This window comes from Photinus pyralis, unplaced genomic scaffold, assembly GCF_008802855.1.
Source record: "Photinus pyralis isolate 1611_PpyrPB1 unplaced genomic scaffold, Ppyr1.3 Ppyr1.4_LG10, whole genome shotgun sequence".
Lineage (NCBI taxonomy): Eukaryota > Metazoa > Arthropoda > Insecta > Coleoptera > Lampyridae > Photinus > Photinus pyralis.
The window spans coordinates 18278907-18290471 of NW_022170250.1; the positions used below are offsets into that span (position 1 = coordinate 18278907).

The 11565-nt window shown below is 41.4% G+C and overlaps 1 protein-coding gene across 1 annotated transcript; it reads left to right on the forward strand.

Moving 5' to 3' along the window:
* The first annotated feature begins 1191 nt into the window (after positions 1 to 1191).
* Positions 1192 to 11565, forward strand: LOC116162405 (ABC transporter G family member 23-like). Its single transcript, XM_031476020.1, has 10 exons — positions 1192 to 1302; positions 4973 to 5101; positions 5149 to 5290; positions 5335 to 5691; positions 5737 to 6234; positions 6285 to 6462; positions 6510 to 6625; positions 10829 to 10899; positions 10950 to 11215; positions 11261 to 11565. Exons 2-10 carry the CDS (start codon positions 4977 to 4979, stop codon positions 11563 to 11565), a joined length of 2058 nt encoding a protein of 685 aa, XP_031331880.1. The 5' UTR covers positions 1192 to 1302; positions 4973 to 4976.

An 11565-nucleotide genomic window follows, 5' to 3' on the forward strand; every position in this document is an offset into this window, starting at 1 on the left:
TACAAAAAGTCCAAATCCTACAGAAATTTTCGGTCACCTTTTTCAAAAACACGAACGCGAGAAGCTGTGAAATTTATTGGTACATATTTTATGATCTGATACACATTCAGAATTGTTTCACAAGAATCGTAGAAATCAACATTATTTACCGACACCTTTTCTCATAGCATGCTTTCCTAATCTTTGAGAAATTGCTCTACTGTGATAACAGGTAGTGTAATGTTGAGAGAAGGCATATGCATAAATAAAGAGTACAAAAACATAGTATTATGTTCTCCTAATACAAATTTCTTTCTAGAAGGATAAGAAGAGAGGAGTTAAATTTGTTCTTCGAAGTATTAGTACCTATCCCAGTAATGCGAAGAGGTGTACAATTAGTGGTAAGCAACTTTCTCATATATCATGCTCTCCTGATAGGCATTTCTTTTTTAGAAGTTAGCGTATAAGATTTACACAAAGAGCAATGTATTATGTTCTCCTTACATTTTCGAACAAACTTCGCGTACCCCCCCCCCCTGTATTTTCTTTATACAATTCTTCGGTTTTCTCACCCAACCAGTTCTAAAAATTCTATCAGGAAACCAGAAGACCGTCTTGTCATGTTATTATGTATGCCTTACACAACGTTCCCTTTTAAAGTTGTATCAGGATCAAATACAAAAATGATTTGTTGTTGATGAATTCGTTGTCCGAAAACGAATTTTCAACGACTTGTATCAGGACTCCAGAAACAAGAGGAGATAAAAAATGCAAGTTTATTTAATGCGTTTTGCGAAATTTCAATTTTCATATAGAACTTTTGACTAATGTCAATCTGTCCTAAAGATTTAACACTTTGCTTCGGGGGGTGATTAAGAAGATTAACATCGCGCCTATACCGTGCGACATTAATTAATTTTAATTATTTAAATTTTATTGCGTGCCTCGATCCGAACAAGGCCGCCCCAATTGTTTACGTCGACGGTTACAAATGTCAATCAATCAGTCAAGGCGCAGCTTTTCTCGCGAACTTGATCTTGTAAGCCTAGAATCAGAATTAAAGAAACAAACCGGAAATCCGAAATAATTCGCACAAAACGGGTACCTACCTTTAATCTTGTAGGAGAATCGTTCCCCACCTCAACCCCATCAATCACGACCATCGGCTAAATCAACCTGTAAAAATTCCGACGAATGTAGTTGAAGTTTGCAATTAAACCGAATGTGATTAGAACATTATTTAGTTAATGTTTAAGTAGAGCTTCATTAGCATTCAGCTTGTAGGTTAGTTTTGTGACTTTGAGGGTTACACGAATTACACAAGTGAGTTTCTATTTTAGCGTTGTATAATCATATCAATTGTGTGTTTTTTTTAAATTTTTTTTAAAACAATTTGTCACCTTAATTATGCAACCCCTGCACCGCCCCCCTTTTCGAAGTCGACAAGATTTATTAATTTTACAACCCTAAGTATTTTAAATAAATTGCGCCAAGTAATGTCAATTACATAAGCAATTTTCTGGAAACCCCCTCAGAATAGTGTATGAACGAAAAAATAATTATAAATTGTGCACAAATCTTGTGCAGATCAAGCGCATTTTTTTAAACCGAAATAGCGAAATAAATGGTTGGGTTATAATATATACTTTCTTGGTATCTATTGATGGGGAGGAGGCTCTTTACACATAAAAATTTAAAGGCATCCTGGGCATTCAAAATCCTCCGACACTATATGCAGATATTTGCACTATGGTTGTTAGAAATTAATTCCTTTTGTTGAGATCTTTCATTAGAGTACCATGAAGGATAAAACCAGTTCCTTTACCCCCCCCCCCTTCCACCCACCCCTTCTTTTGATAAGGGGTCCGAAAATGGGCGGTAGTTTGTAGAAAGCCGTTCCTTTCGTTGAGACCTTTAATTAGAATACCATGAAAGATAAAACTAATCCCCCCCCCCCCTCGGATTCTGTCACCCACTGATCTCGAAAAAGAATCTCGCGGGACAATTGTAGTTTATACAAAAGCAATGTATTTCGATTAGACCTTTCATTAGAATACCATGAAGTGTACCACGCCCACGTTTTGATTGGGAGAAGGCCGTGGAAATTTGACAGCTCGCGTTAAGAAGGTATTACTCAGTGTCATTAAATACGTTGTGGACAAAATAATAGCTGTGTAATACATTAATCGCTGTAGAATAATTCCTAACCTCTAAATTTAATTACGTGATTTATTTATTTACACATCAGTAAAAATACATTTATAACAGTCTTGAAATGAATTGATTTATAACCACAAAAATATTATTTATCACTCACATGTACACAATTTATAATTTATTATTTCGGTGTCGAAATTGGAACTGAACTGAAACGCAAATTCGATTTGCTTATATAGCAAACTCGAGGGTTCTTGATAGTCTCGATCATTCTAGAACAAAACACGTCATATTTCCCGGAAAGATTGTGACACATCCGCCTTTGCTCTTTATCGCCGATGGCTAATCCTTTATGGCGCCTCGATGTCTATCGGTATTTCTGGAATATTCGCTACAATACTTTGGTATTTTTGATTTTGTGTCGTCAAGGTTCTAGTGTTAGCATATTGAAATCCAATTCCATCCATTGACCCTAATGTGACCTTCGGTTCTTAAGATGTCTGCAAAAGAGGTCCGTAATGAAAGAGGTCGGATTCAGGATTTAATTATAAAGGGAAGAGAGTAGTAAAAAAACGTAAAAAATTATGAGATCGTATCCAATGATACTACTTAGCTATGTGATTATTATGTAAATAATATAAACATACATAAAAATACATAAAAAATTAATGAGAAAAAACATTAACGTTACCGAATACAGACGCGCTCGGCTAATTTGGATTGAGATCACGTACAATATAATGAGTGCGAGTCGCACGCATGGTCCTTCGAGCCGGAATTTAATTATACACCAATTATTTAAGTTGGTTTACGCATTTTATTATATGTCTTAATTATTATGTGGTTTTTAAGTATCGTTCAATGCATTTAACGCCAAGAACAAATATTTCCGATCACTGAATCGTGCTTGTCCTTTGCTGATATTTCCAAAACTTTCATTTTTAAATGCAGATTAACAGATCGTTCAAACGTTCAAATCAAGTTTTTTGAATTTTTTTTGGATCATTTGAAACTATTTTGAATATTATCCCCGGTATGTTACATTTTTGAAGAGGGAAGCGGCACTTTTCAAAGCTTTCTATGCTTCACGAATTTTTCATGTCTTTTCCAGGCTTCACCGAAGCTTTGAGTGCTTTTCTAGAACATTTTAGACTTTTCTATCCCCGAATAAGTCATAGGGAGATTCCTTAAGCTCCAGAGAGGACCAAAACCTACAATGAAAAGCCCTCGAGTGACTACGAAAACCAGAACGTCGAAGAACAATTTCAGGACAATTGAAGCTCATATATTTCTGGTGCTTTCTAACCCTTTTTTGAACCTTTTCAGGTTCATACACATTTCTTCAGTGTTCTGTAAGGCTCTACTAGACCTTTCTGTGCTGTTTTCGGAAACATATAGCCTCGATGTAGGTCAACGTGAAATTCGCGTGCCACGTGGAGGTGACCTTGGTACGTAGGTCAAGGTGATCCTCAAGGCTATTCGATTTCAAGGTCATCTGAAGTCAATTTCACATTCAAGGCTACCAAACGCCATCAAACCCATTTTTTACAGTCACGTTTTACTCTCAAAGACTTTTTAATTTCAAGGTCAAAGTCAAGGATTAATGACCCATTTTTGTTGTGTAATACTCCATTTTCAAGGCCATCGGAGGTTAATGATCCTATTTTTGTAGTGTCATGGTTAATTTTCAAGGATATTAGAGTTCAATGACCTCAATTTTTCTTCTAATGTTATTAGAGATCAAGGACCCCAATTTTGGAGACAGTCGTCAAAGGTTAATGGTCCCATCCTTCAAGGTTCAAGGTTAATAGAGGTCAATTACCTTTTTTGTGGTGTCATATTTTATTTTTGAGTCATCAGGACCCAATTGTTGGGGTTTAAGGTTTATTTTTAAGGTTATCAGAGGTCAATGATCTACTTTTGCGTTCTCAAATTCCACTTTCAAGGTCATCCAAGGTCCCTTGTTGAAGTGTAAGCTTTTATTTTCAAGGTCATCCAAGGTTGCAAGTTTTGGAATTTGATAACCTTGAAAATATAACATGACATCACATAAAGGCGTCGTTGATCGCTGATGCTCTTGAAAATGAAGATCATTTAATATTGACAACCTTGAAAATGGAATATGACACTACAAAAATTCGGCAATTGACCGTGAAAATAAAGGAAAAATAAGGAAAATGAAATATAGGTTTGATTGATAAACTGTTTTTTTTAACGTAACTAGCCACTCCCAATATGGCGCAATGAAGCATTTTGCACCTTTGACCTGAACGCTTTCGTGGTAACAATTTGTTAAATTGAGTCCGGTTCGAACTTTTAATTATAAATGCAATTTGACGCGATTGATTGAAAGCTTGGAGAAGAATTTCATGTCACGCTATCTGTAAGTTTTCGTGCGTAGGCTTGCCTGAAAAATTTAGTGAAGAATGCCATTCTCCCACCAAATTTGTACTTATGTAATCGTCGATATCCAGTGATGAAGCGACCCCAATTTTTTTTATACATGTGAACGTATAGCAGAAATACTGTCCTTTATTCTCCGTCAGCCCGGCTTTAAAAACAGGCAACACTATCGTTTCGACTGTTATCTGCTTGAACACTCGTCTTACATTTATCTTAACGCGCTTCATTTTCTCGCATATTAGATCCGTTCTCTTTTCGCCCAAATTTGTAAAATTAACAAACAATCGATCACCTGTTACAAACTACCATGAAATTGCCGCAATGCGTAAACGTATTTAAACACTTAAAACGTTGTAAAGCGTCTTATGCCAACTTTTTTTAACGCTTTATCCCGCACAAGGCTTGAGGTATTACCAATCCTGGCTGCTTTTAGTCAAATGGCCGCCGCGAAAGCAAAGCCTCCGGCGATCTACGTGCAACAGGCCTGCAAATCTTACGGAAGTAAACGAAAACCGCTGGTGGTGTTGGACAAGTTGGACATGGTGGTCCCACAGGGAGTCATGTAAGTATCCCGATCCTTCTCGCCTTGTAAATAACTCGCATTCGCAGATACGGGCTGCTCGGATCAAGTGGCTGCGGAAAGACCACGCTAATAAGCTGCCTAGTCGGTCTCCTTAAGCTGGATTCGGGGACCGTTACCATTCTGGAGGGACCTCCAACCGTACAGCAAGGTGTAGCCTACATGCCACAGGTAAGAAGACCGACCGTTGTCGCCTCTCATTCTTCCCCTTGAAGGAGATAGCGCTGTACAGGGAGTTCTCGATACGCGAGACGATGAAGTACTTCGGATGGATCGCCGGCATGCGTACCGACGAGATTTCGCAGAGGCTCGACTTTCTTGCCGATCTCCTGGTGATACCCGATCTGGATGAGAAGCTGAAGAACTTGAGCGGGGGGCAGCAGAGGCGCGTGTCGTTCGCCGTCGCGCTTTTGCACGACGCCGAGCTGCTGGTGCTCGATGAGCCGACGGTAGGTTTGGACCCCATCTTGAGGGAAATCATCTGGAATCACCTGGTGTACATTACCAAGAGTCAGAGGGTGACCGTCGTGATAACCACGCACTACATCGAGGAGATGCGCCAGGCTAACATTGTACGAGTTTCAGGTGGAGATGCGTGTCTAACTGGGTTGTTTTAGATTGGATTGATGCGAGAAGGCTACATCGTCGCGGAGGAGTCGCCGGGTACCCTACTGGAAGGGTTGGAGGCGCGCACTCTCGAGGACGCTTTCCTGAAGCTAAGCCGTTTGCAGACCGACGCAAGCTGCTGGAGAACGCACGGGCTTTGCGACGTTTCCACACCGCGATTTAGGTTTGGCAGCCCCAGGAAAAAACCCGACTTTCATTCACGAAGAAGAATTCACCACGTGTATCAAAGCCACAATCACCTCAAGGCCATCTTGTGGAAGAACCTCCTGTGGATGATCCGAAACGTTCCTCTCATGGCGAGTATCGTGTTACTGCCAGCTCTAATTATAGCGCTCTTTTGCGTCAGCTACGGCCATCGACCTTACGATTTTGACATATCGGTCGTTAATCACGAGACCAACCTGACCGAGTGCGGAAATCTCCACTGCGACAGCGCGATCTTGAGCTGCCATTATTTGACCTACTTGCAAACGAGGTCCGTCCGTCTGGTGAGTTCAGTCTCAGATGATCTTCTTCTTCTTCAATTCTCCATTTCCAGGTGTACCTTGATTCGGAAGAGGAAGCCGGCGAGCTTCTACGCCACGGAAAGACCTACGCCTCCGTAATAATTAGCCGAAATTACAGCGCGGCGCTTAAGTCACGAATGGAGAACTTGGCCAGACCGAAGATTTGGGACGTAAATTACTCAACCATCAGAATTGTGAACGACGCCGCAGGTTTGTAAACTCGAACCCTTCGAAGTTCACGACGTGCAGTGTTTCAGTGAGCGTCATTCGAGATTTTATCAAAAAGTCGACGTATGACTCACTGAATGAGTTGTTGGGCGATTATTCCCTGTCCTGCCACGAAACCGGCAAGGCATTTTCCGTACCGATTTTGGTGAGTATCAGAGAACCCCGTTCCAGGTTCCAAATTCGTGTACAACTTCGAGGCTCTACTTTTGGGGTCAGTGTTCTTGGTTGTACTTTCCAGTCTAGCACCCAGCGCCCAATCTTCTGTATATCGTCTCCAGCTACTGGTTCCTGGCTTCCTGCACTTGTTCTCCAGGTTCCGTTTTTGTAACTACTTTACTTCCGGTTTCCTTGTACATTGTTTCTTTTCGGATTTCTCGTTTTTCTGTGTTCTTTCTACAGTTACACGTCTTCGAGCTACCTTCTCATATTTTGGTTCAGTATCTACCGGTCCAGGTTTTGGTTTACGGTTTTCTGTTTCTAGATTTGTATTTTGTGTCCATCCTTTGTTTTATAATTTTATTTAAAATATTTTCCCTTTTCTGTGTAAATTCTGTGCTTCCAATTCCCATTCTTACCAATTTTAAACTTTATGTTTCCTGTTTCTTCAATTTGATGTTTCCCGCTCCCTAAGTCTTTGGCCATGTCTTCCACATACTTGTCTTTAGCTTCCAATCTTATAGTCTCTTTTAGTCCATAATGTTCAAGTCCAACTTCATATTATCCCATTTATTCTCATTTTTCTCTGTTTACTCGTTTTCAGTATCCATGCTCCAGTGTGCCTATTTTCTATTCCTATGTACAGTATTTCACTTCCAGTATCATGTACCTAGTTCCAGTTTCCAGTTCGAAATTCCCTCTCTCCAGTTTCTGGTTTTTGCAGTCTTGTTTCCAGTGCCCTATTCACGTTTTTATATCATCAGTGTGCATGTTCCAGTGTGTCCTTTCACTATTTCTACCTTACAGCAGCTCGGTTCCAGTCCCCTGTTCCATTTATTTCCAGTTGCCCGCTCGCAAAACCATCTCTCCAGCTTCTTGTTTTTGCTTTCTTGTTTTCAGTGCTCTATTTGCGTTCCCAAACCATCAGTGTGCATGTTGCAATGTGCTCTCACTATTTCCACTTTACAGTAATTCGTTTCCAGTATCCTGTTCCTTTTATTTCCAGTTGCCCGCTCGCAAATCCCTCTCCCCAGTTTCTTGTTTTTGCTTTCTTGTTTCCAGTGCCTTATTCCCGTTCCTAAATCATCAGTGTGCATGTTCCAGTGTGTCCATTCACTATTTTTACCTTACAGCGGCTTGGTTCCAGTCTCCTGTTCCATTTATTTCCAGTTGCCCACTCGCAAATCCCTCTCTTCAGCTTCTTGTTTTTGCTTTCTTGTTTCCAGTCTCTATTTGCCTTCCCAAACCATCAGTGTACATGTTGCAATGGGCTCTCACTATTTCCACCTTACAGTAATTCGTTTCCAGTATCCTGTTCCTTTTATTTCCAGTTGCCCGCTCGCAAATCCCTCTCCTCAGTTTCTTGTTTTTGCTTTCTTGTTTCCAGTGCCTTATTCCCGTTCCTAAATCATCAGTGTGCGTGTTCCAGTGTGTCCATTCACTATTTCTACCTTACAGCAGCTCGGTTCCAGTCCCCTGTTCCATTTATTTCCAGTTGCCCGCTCGCAAAACCATCTCTCCAGCTTCTTGTTTTTGCTTTCTTGTTTTCAGTGCTCTATTTGCGTTCCCAAACCATCAGTGTGCATGTTGCAATGTGCTCTCACTATTTCCACTTTACAGTAATTCGTTTCTAGTATCATGTTCCTTTTATTTCCAGTTGCCCGCTCGCAAATCCCTCTCTCCAGTTTCTTGTTTTTGCTTTCTTGTTTCCAGTGCCTTATTCCCGTTCCTAAATCATCAGTGTGCATGTTCCAGTGTGTCCATTCACTATTTTTACCTTACAGCGGCTTGGTTCCAGTCTCCTGTTCCATTTATTTCCAGTTGCCCACTCGCAAATCTCTCTCTTCAGTTTCTTGTTTTTGTTTTCTTGTTTCCAGTGCCCTATTTGCAGTCCCAAACCATCAGTGTGCATGTCTCAATGTGCTCTCACTATTTCCACCTTACAGTAAGTCGTTTCCAGTATCATGTTACATTTATTTCCAGTTGCTCGCTCGCAAATCCCTCTCTCCAGTTTCTTGGTTTTGCTTTCTTGTTTCCAGTGCCCTATTTTCGTTCCCAAATCATCAGTGGGCATGTTCCAGTGTATCCATTCACCATTTCTACGTTACAGCAGTTTGTTTCCAGTCTCCTCTTCCATATTATGTTTCCAGTTGCCCGGTCGCAAATTCATCTCTCCACTTTTTTGTTTTCACTTTCTAGCTTCCAGTTCCATATTCGCGTTACCCAATCGTCAGTGTGCATGTTCCAGTGTGCCCATTCTCTATTTCTACCTTACAGCAATTCGTTTCCAGTATACTGTTCCATTTGTTTCTAGTTTAACCCCTCGCAAATTCCTATTTCCCCTTTTTTGTTTTCGCTTTCTTGATTCCAGTTCCTTATTCGCGTTCCCCAATGTTGAGTGTGCACGTACCAGTGTGCCCATTCTCTATTTCTACTTCCCAGCAATTTCTTTCCGGTCCCTTGTTTTATATGTTTCCAGTTTCCCGCTCGTAAATCCCTCTCCATTTTATTGTTTTTGTTTTGTTTCCAGTGCCCTATTCGCGTTCATCATCAGTGTGAATGTTCCAGTGCGCCCGTTCCTTATTTCTTCCTTACAGCAAGTTGTTTCCGTTACCTGGTTTCATTTTTTACCCGTTACCCGCTCGCAAATTCCTCTCTACATTCTTGTTTTTTACTTCCTTGATTCCAATGCCCTATTGGCGTTCTAAAATCACCAGTGTGCATCTTTCAGTGTGCCCATTCTCTATTTTTGTTTACACTTCCTGTCTCCAGCTTACCCTTCCCGCTCCCCAATCTTCAGTATCCAAAGTCCAGTGTGCCCATTTTCTAATTCTACGTAACAGTATCTCGTTTCCGGGCTCCTACCAGTCCCTTGGTATATAGTTACCCGCTCTCTAATTCCTCTACCGAGATTCTTGATTTCACGTTCCTATTTCTAGTTTTCCGTTCCAGGTTTCACCGTGTCTATTTCATTCATTCAGTTTCATTTGTTTTCAGTTCTCTACCAATTTCTCTACCCACTTTTTTGAGCGGATTCCCGAATTTCTACATTCCTGTTTCCAATGTCCTGTTCCCGTGCTCCAAGATTTCATTACTAAATTTGTAATTCTTCATATCCACTTTTCTGTCTCAGTTTCCGTTGAAATTTTGAATGAAGTTCATCAAAATACATGCAACACCAACTGTTGGTCCAGAACCGAATACCTTCTCCAACTTACCGGAACCATCCCTTCCTATTTTTTCATTAACCCATATGACGTCTAATAATTAAGTCAACCATGTTCCTTTAAAAGCCAATCAGGATCGCTGTCCTTCCAGTGTGCAAGAAAAACTAGGCTATCCTTAAGAACCCCAGACGGGAAGTATTTTTTTAATGCAAATTGGTGATCTTAGAGTTGCGTAATCTCCCATCGTCTCGAAAAAAAAACCATTTGAACCATAGAATTTAAATACGCAGAAAAATAGATCGCTTATTCTTCGAACTATCACCAGTCCACCAGTCGTACAATTTACTGAAAAATTCAAACTTTTGGTTTGAACACCCTGTAGACCTTCAATGGTATGTAATGTCTAAACTGTTCAACCCTTTCAAAAATTCCAAAACTGTACCTATCACTCTTACAAGTGTTTGCGCATCCAGTTTCTTGTGTTCTGTCTCTATCTCTAGCGTTCCTAGTTTTCTGCCCATTCCTGTTTTCTGTTGCAGTTGTTGGAAAACACTTTAGTAGGTATTGGGGTACTTGGACCTGGGAAAATTCTAGGAACCATGGAAAAATCCTTCGGTAGTTGGGCCGGGTCAATTTTTGGCAGTTGGCCCCGGGGTACTTCTGCAGTTGACCCGGGGTATTTTGGGCTGTTTGACAAGGGCTATTTTTGACATTTTTGGCTCGAGTGGTTTGGCAGTTAGCCCGCCATCTTGGATGCCATTTTGAGCACACCATCTTGGATGTTACTTTGGATCAGCCACTTTGGACCGGCGTAGGCTTCCTGGAGAACATATTTTATTGGCTTTGGGATTCGAACCCACGATACCTGAAATAGAAAGCTGGGACGTATCCAATTGAGCTACGGACGCTTTAAAAATGTTATAGTCGAGTCGTTTTCTTCTAAAGGAGGGGAACACTCTTCCAATGAAGAAACGAAAATTATTGTACCGTAGCCCGTAGGTATCACTAAGTTCTTGATATTTCAGTGGAGGAAACCAATTTACGGAACCACAATCGATGACTATACCAACTTTTCCGGTCCGGGAATAATGCTCACGTGAGTATCAAAGATGTCAGTGAGACGAGGAACAACCGCGCACATTTCAGGTTGATCTTCACATTTTCGGCGGCGATGTCCGCCTGCTCACTGCTCATTGAGCGCAACGAAGGAATCTTGGAGCGGTCCCTGATTATGGGCGTGAATGGTGTCGAATTGCTCGTGTCGCACCTGGTCTGCGACGGCATGGTCGTGGTCTGCCAGATCCTGCTGCTGCTGGTCTGCGGGTTCGCCGTCTTCGGATTGACGCTAACAGGATCGGTTGTGCTGGTCTTCACGCTCAGCCTCCTCACTGGAATTTGCGGTATGAGTTTCGGTAAGAGCCTCAAGCTGCCCGACCGATCGTGATTCAAGGTTTCAGGTTTCGCGCTCTCTAGCATTTTGGAGGACGAGACCGCGGCCGTTCACATCGTCACGGGACTCTCAACGCCGCTGGTGCTGCTGTCGGGAATTGTTTGGCCTATTGAGGCGATGCATAGTGTCTTGCGCGTGTTTGCCTCGTTTTTTCCTCTGACGGTTGCTGCTCAAAGCATGATGAGCATCCTTCAACGCGGCTGGGGTCTAGCCGAGCCCCAGGTTTATTACGGGTTTGCGTATATGACTGTGCTGAGCTTACTGTTCCTTGCAATTAGCATCATCTGCCTTAAGTTCAAAAATAGTATATGA

Excerpts from the sequence above, each read along its gene's own strand:
- LOC116162405 (XM_031476020.1), top strand. The coding sequence starts at position 4,977 with ATGGCCGCCGCGAAAGCAAAGCCTCCGGCGATCTACGTGCAACAGGCC. Across the intron at positions 6,235-6,284 it reads AAACGAGGTCCGTCCGTCTG|GTGTACCTTGATTCGGAAGA; the intron begins GTGAGTTCAGTC and ends CTCCATTTCCAG. Across the intron at positions 11,216-11,260 it reads AATTTGCGGTATGAGTTTCG|GTTTCGCGCTCTCTAGCATT; the intron begins GTAAGAGCCTCA and ends TCAAGGTTTCAG.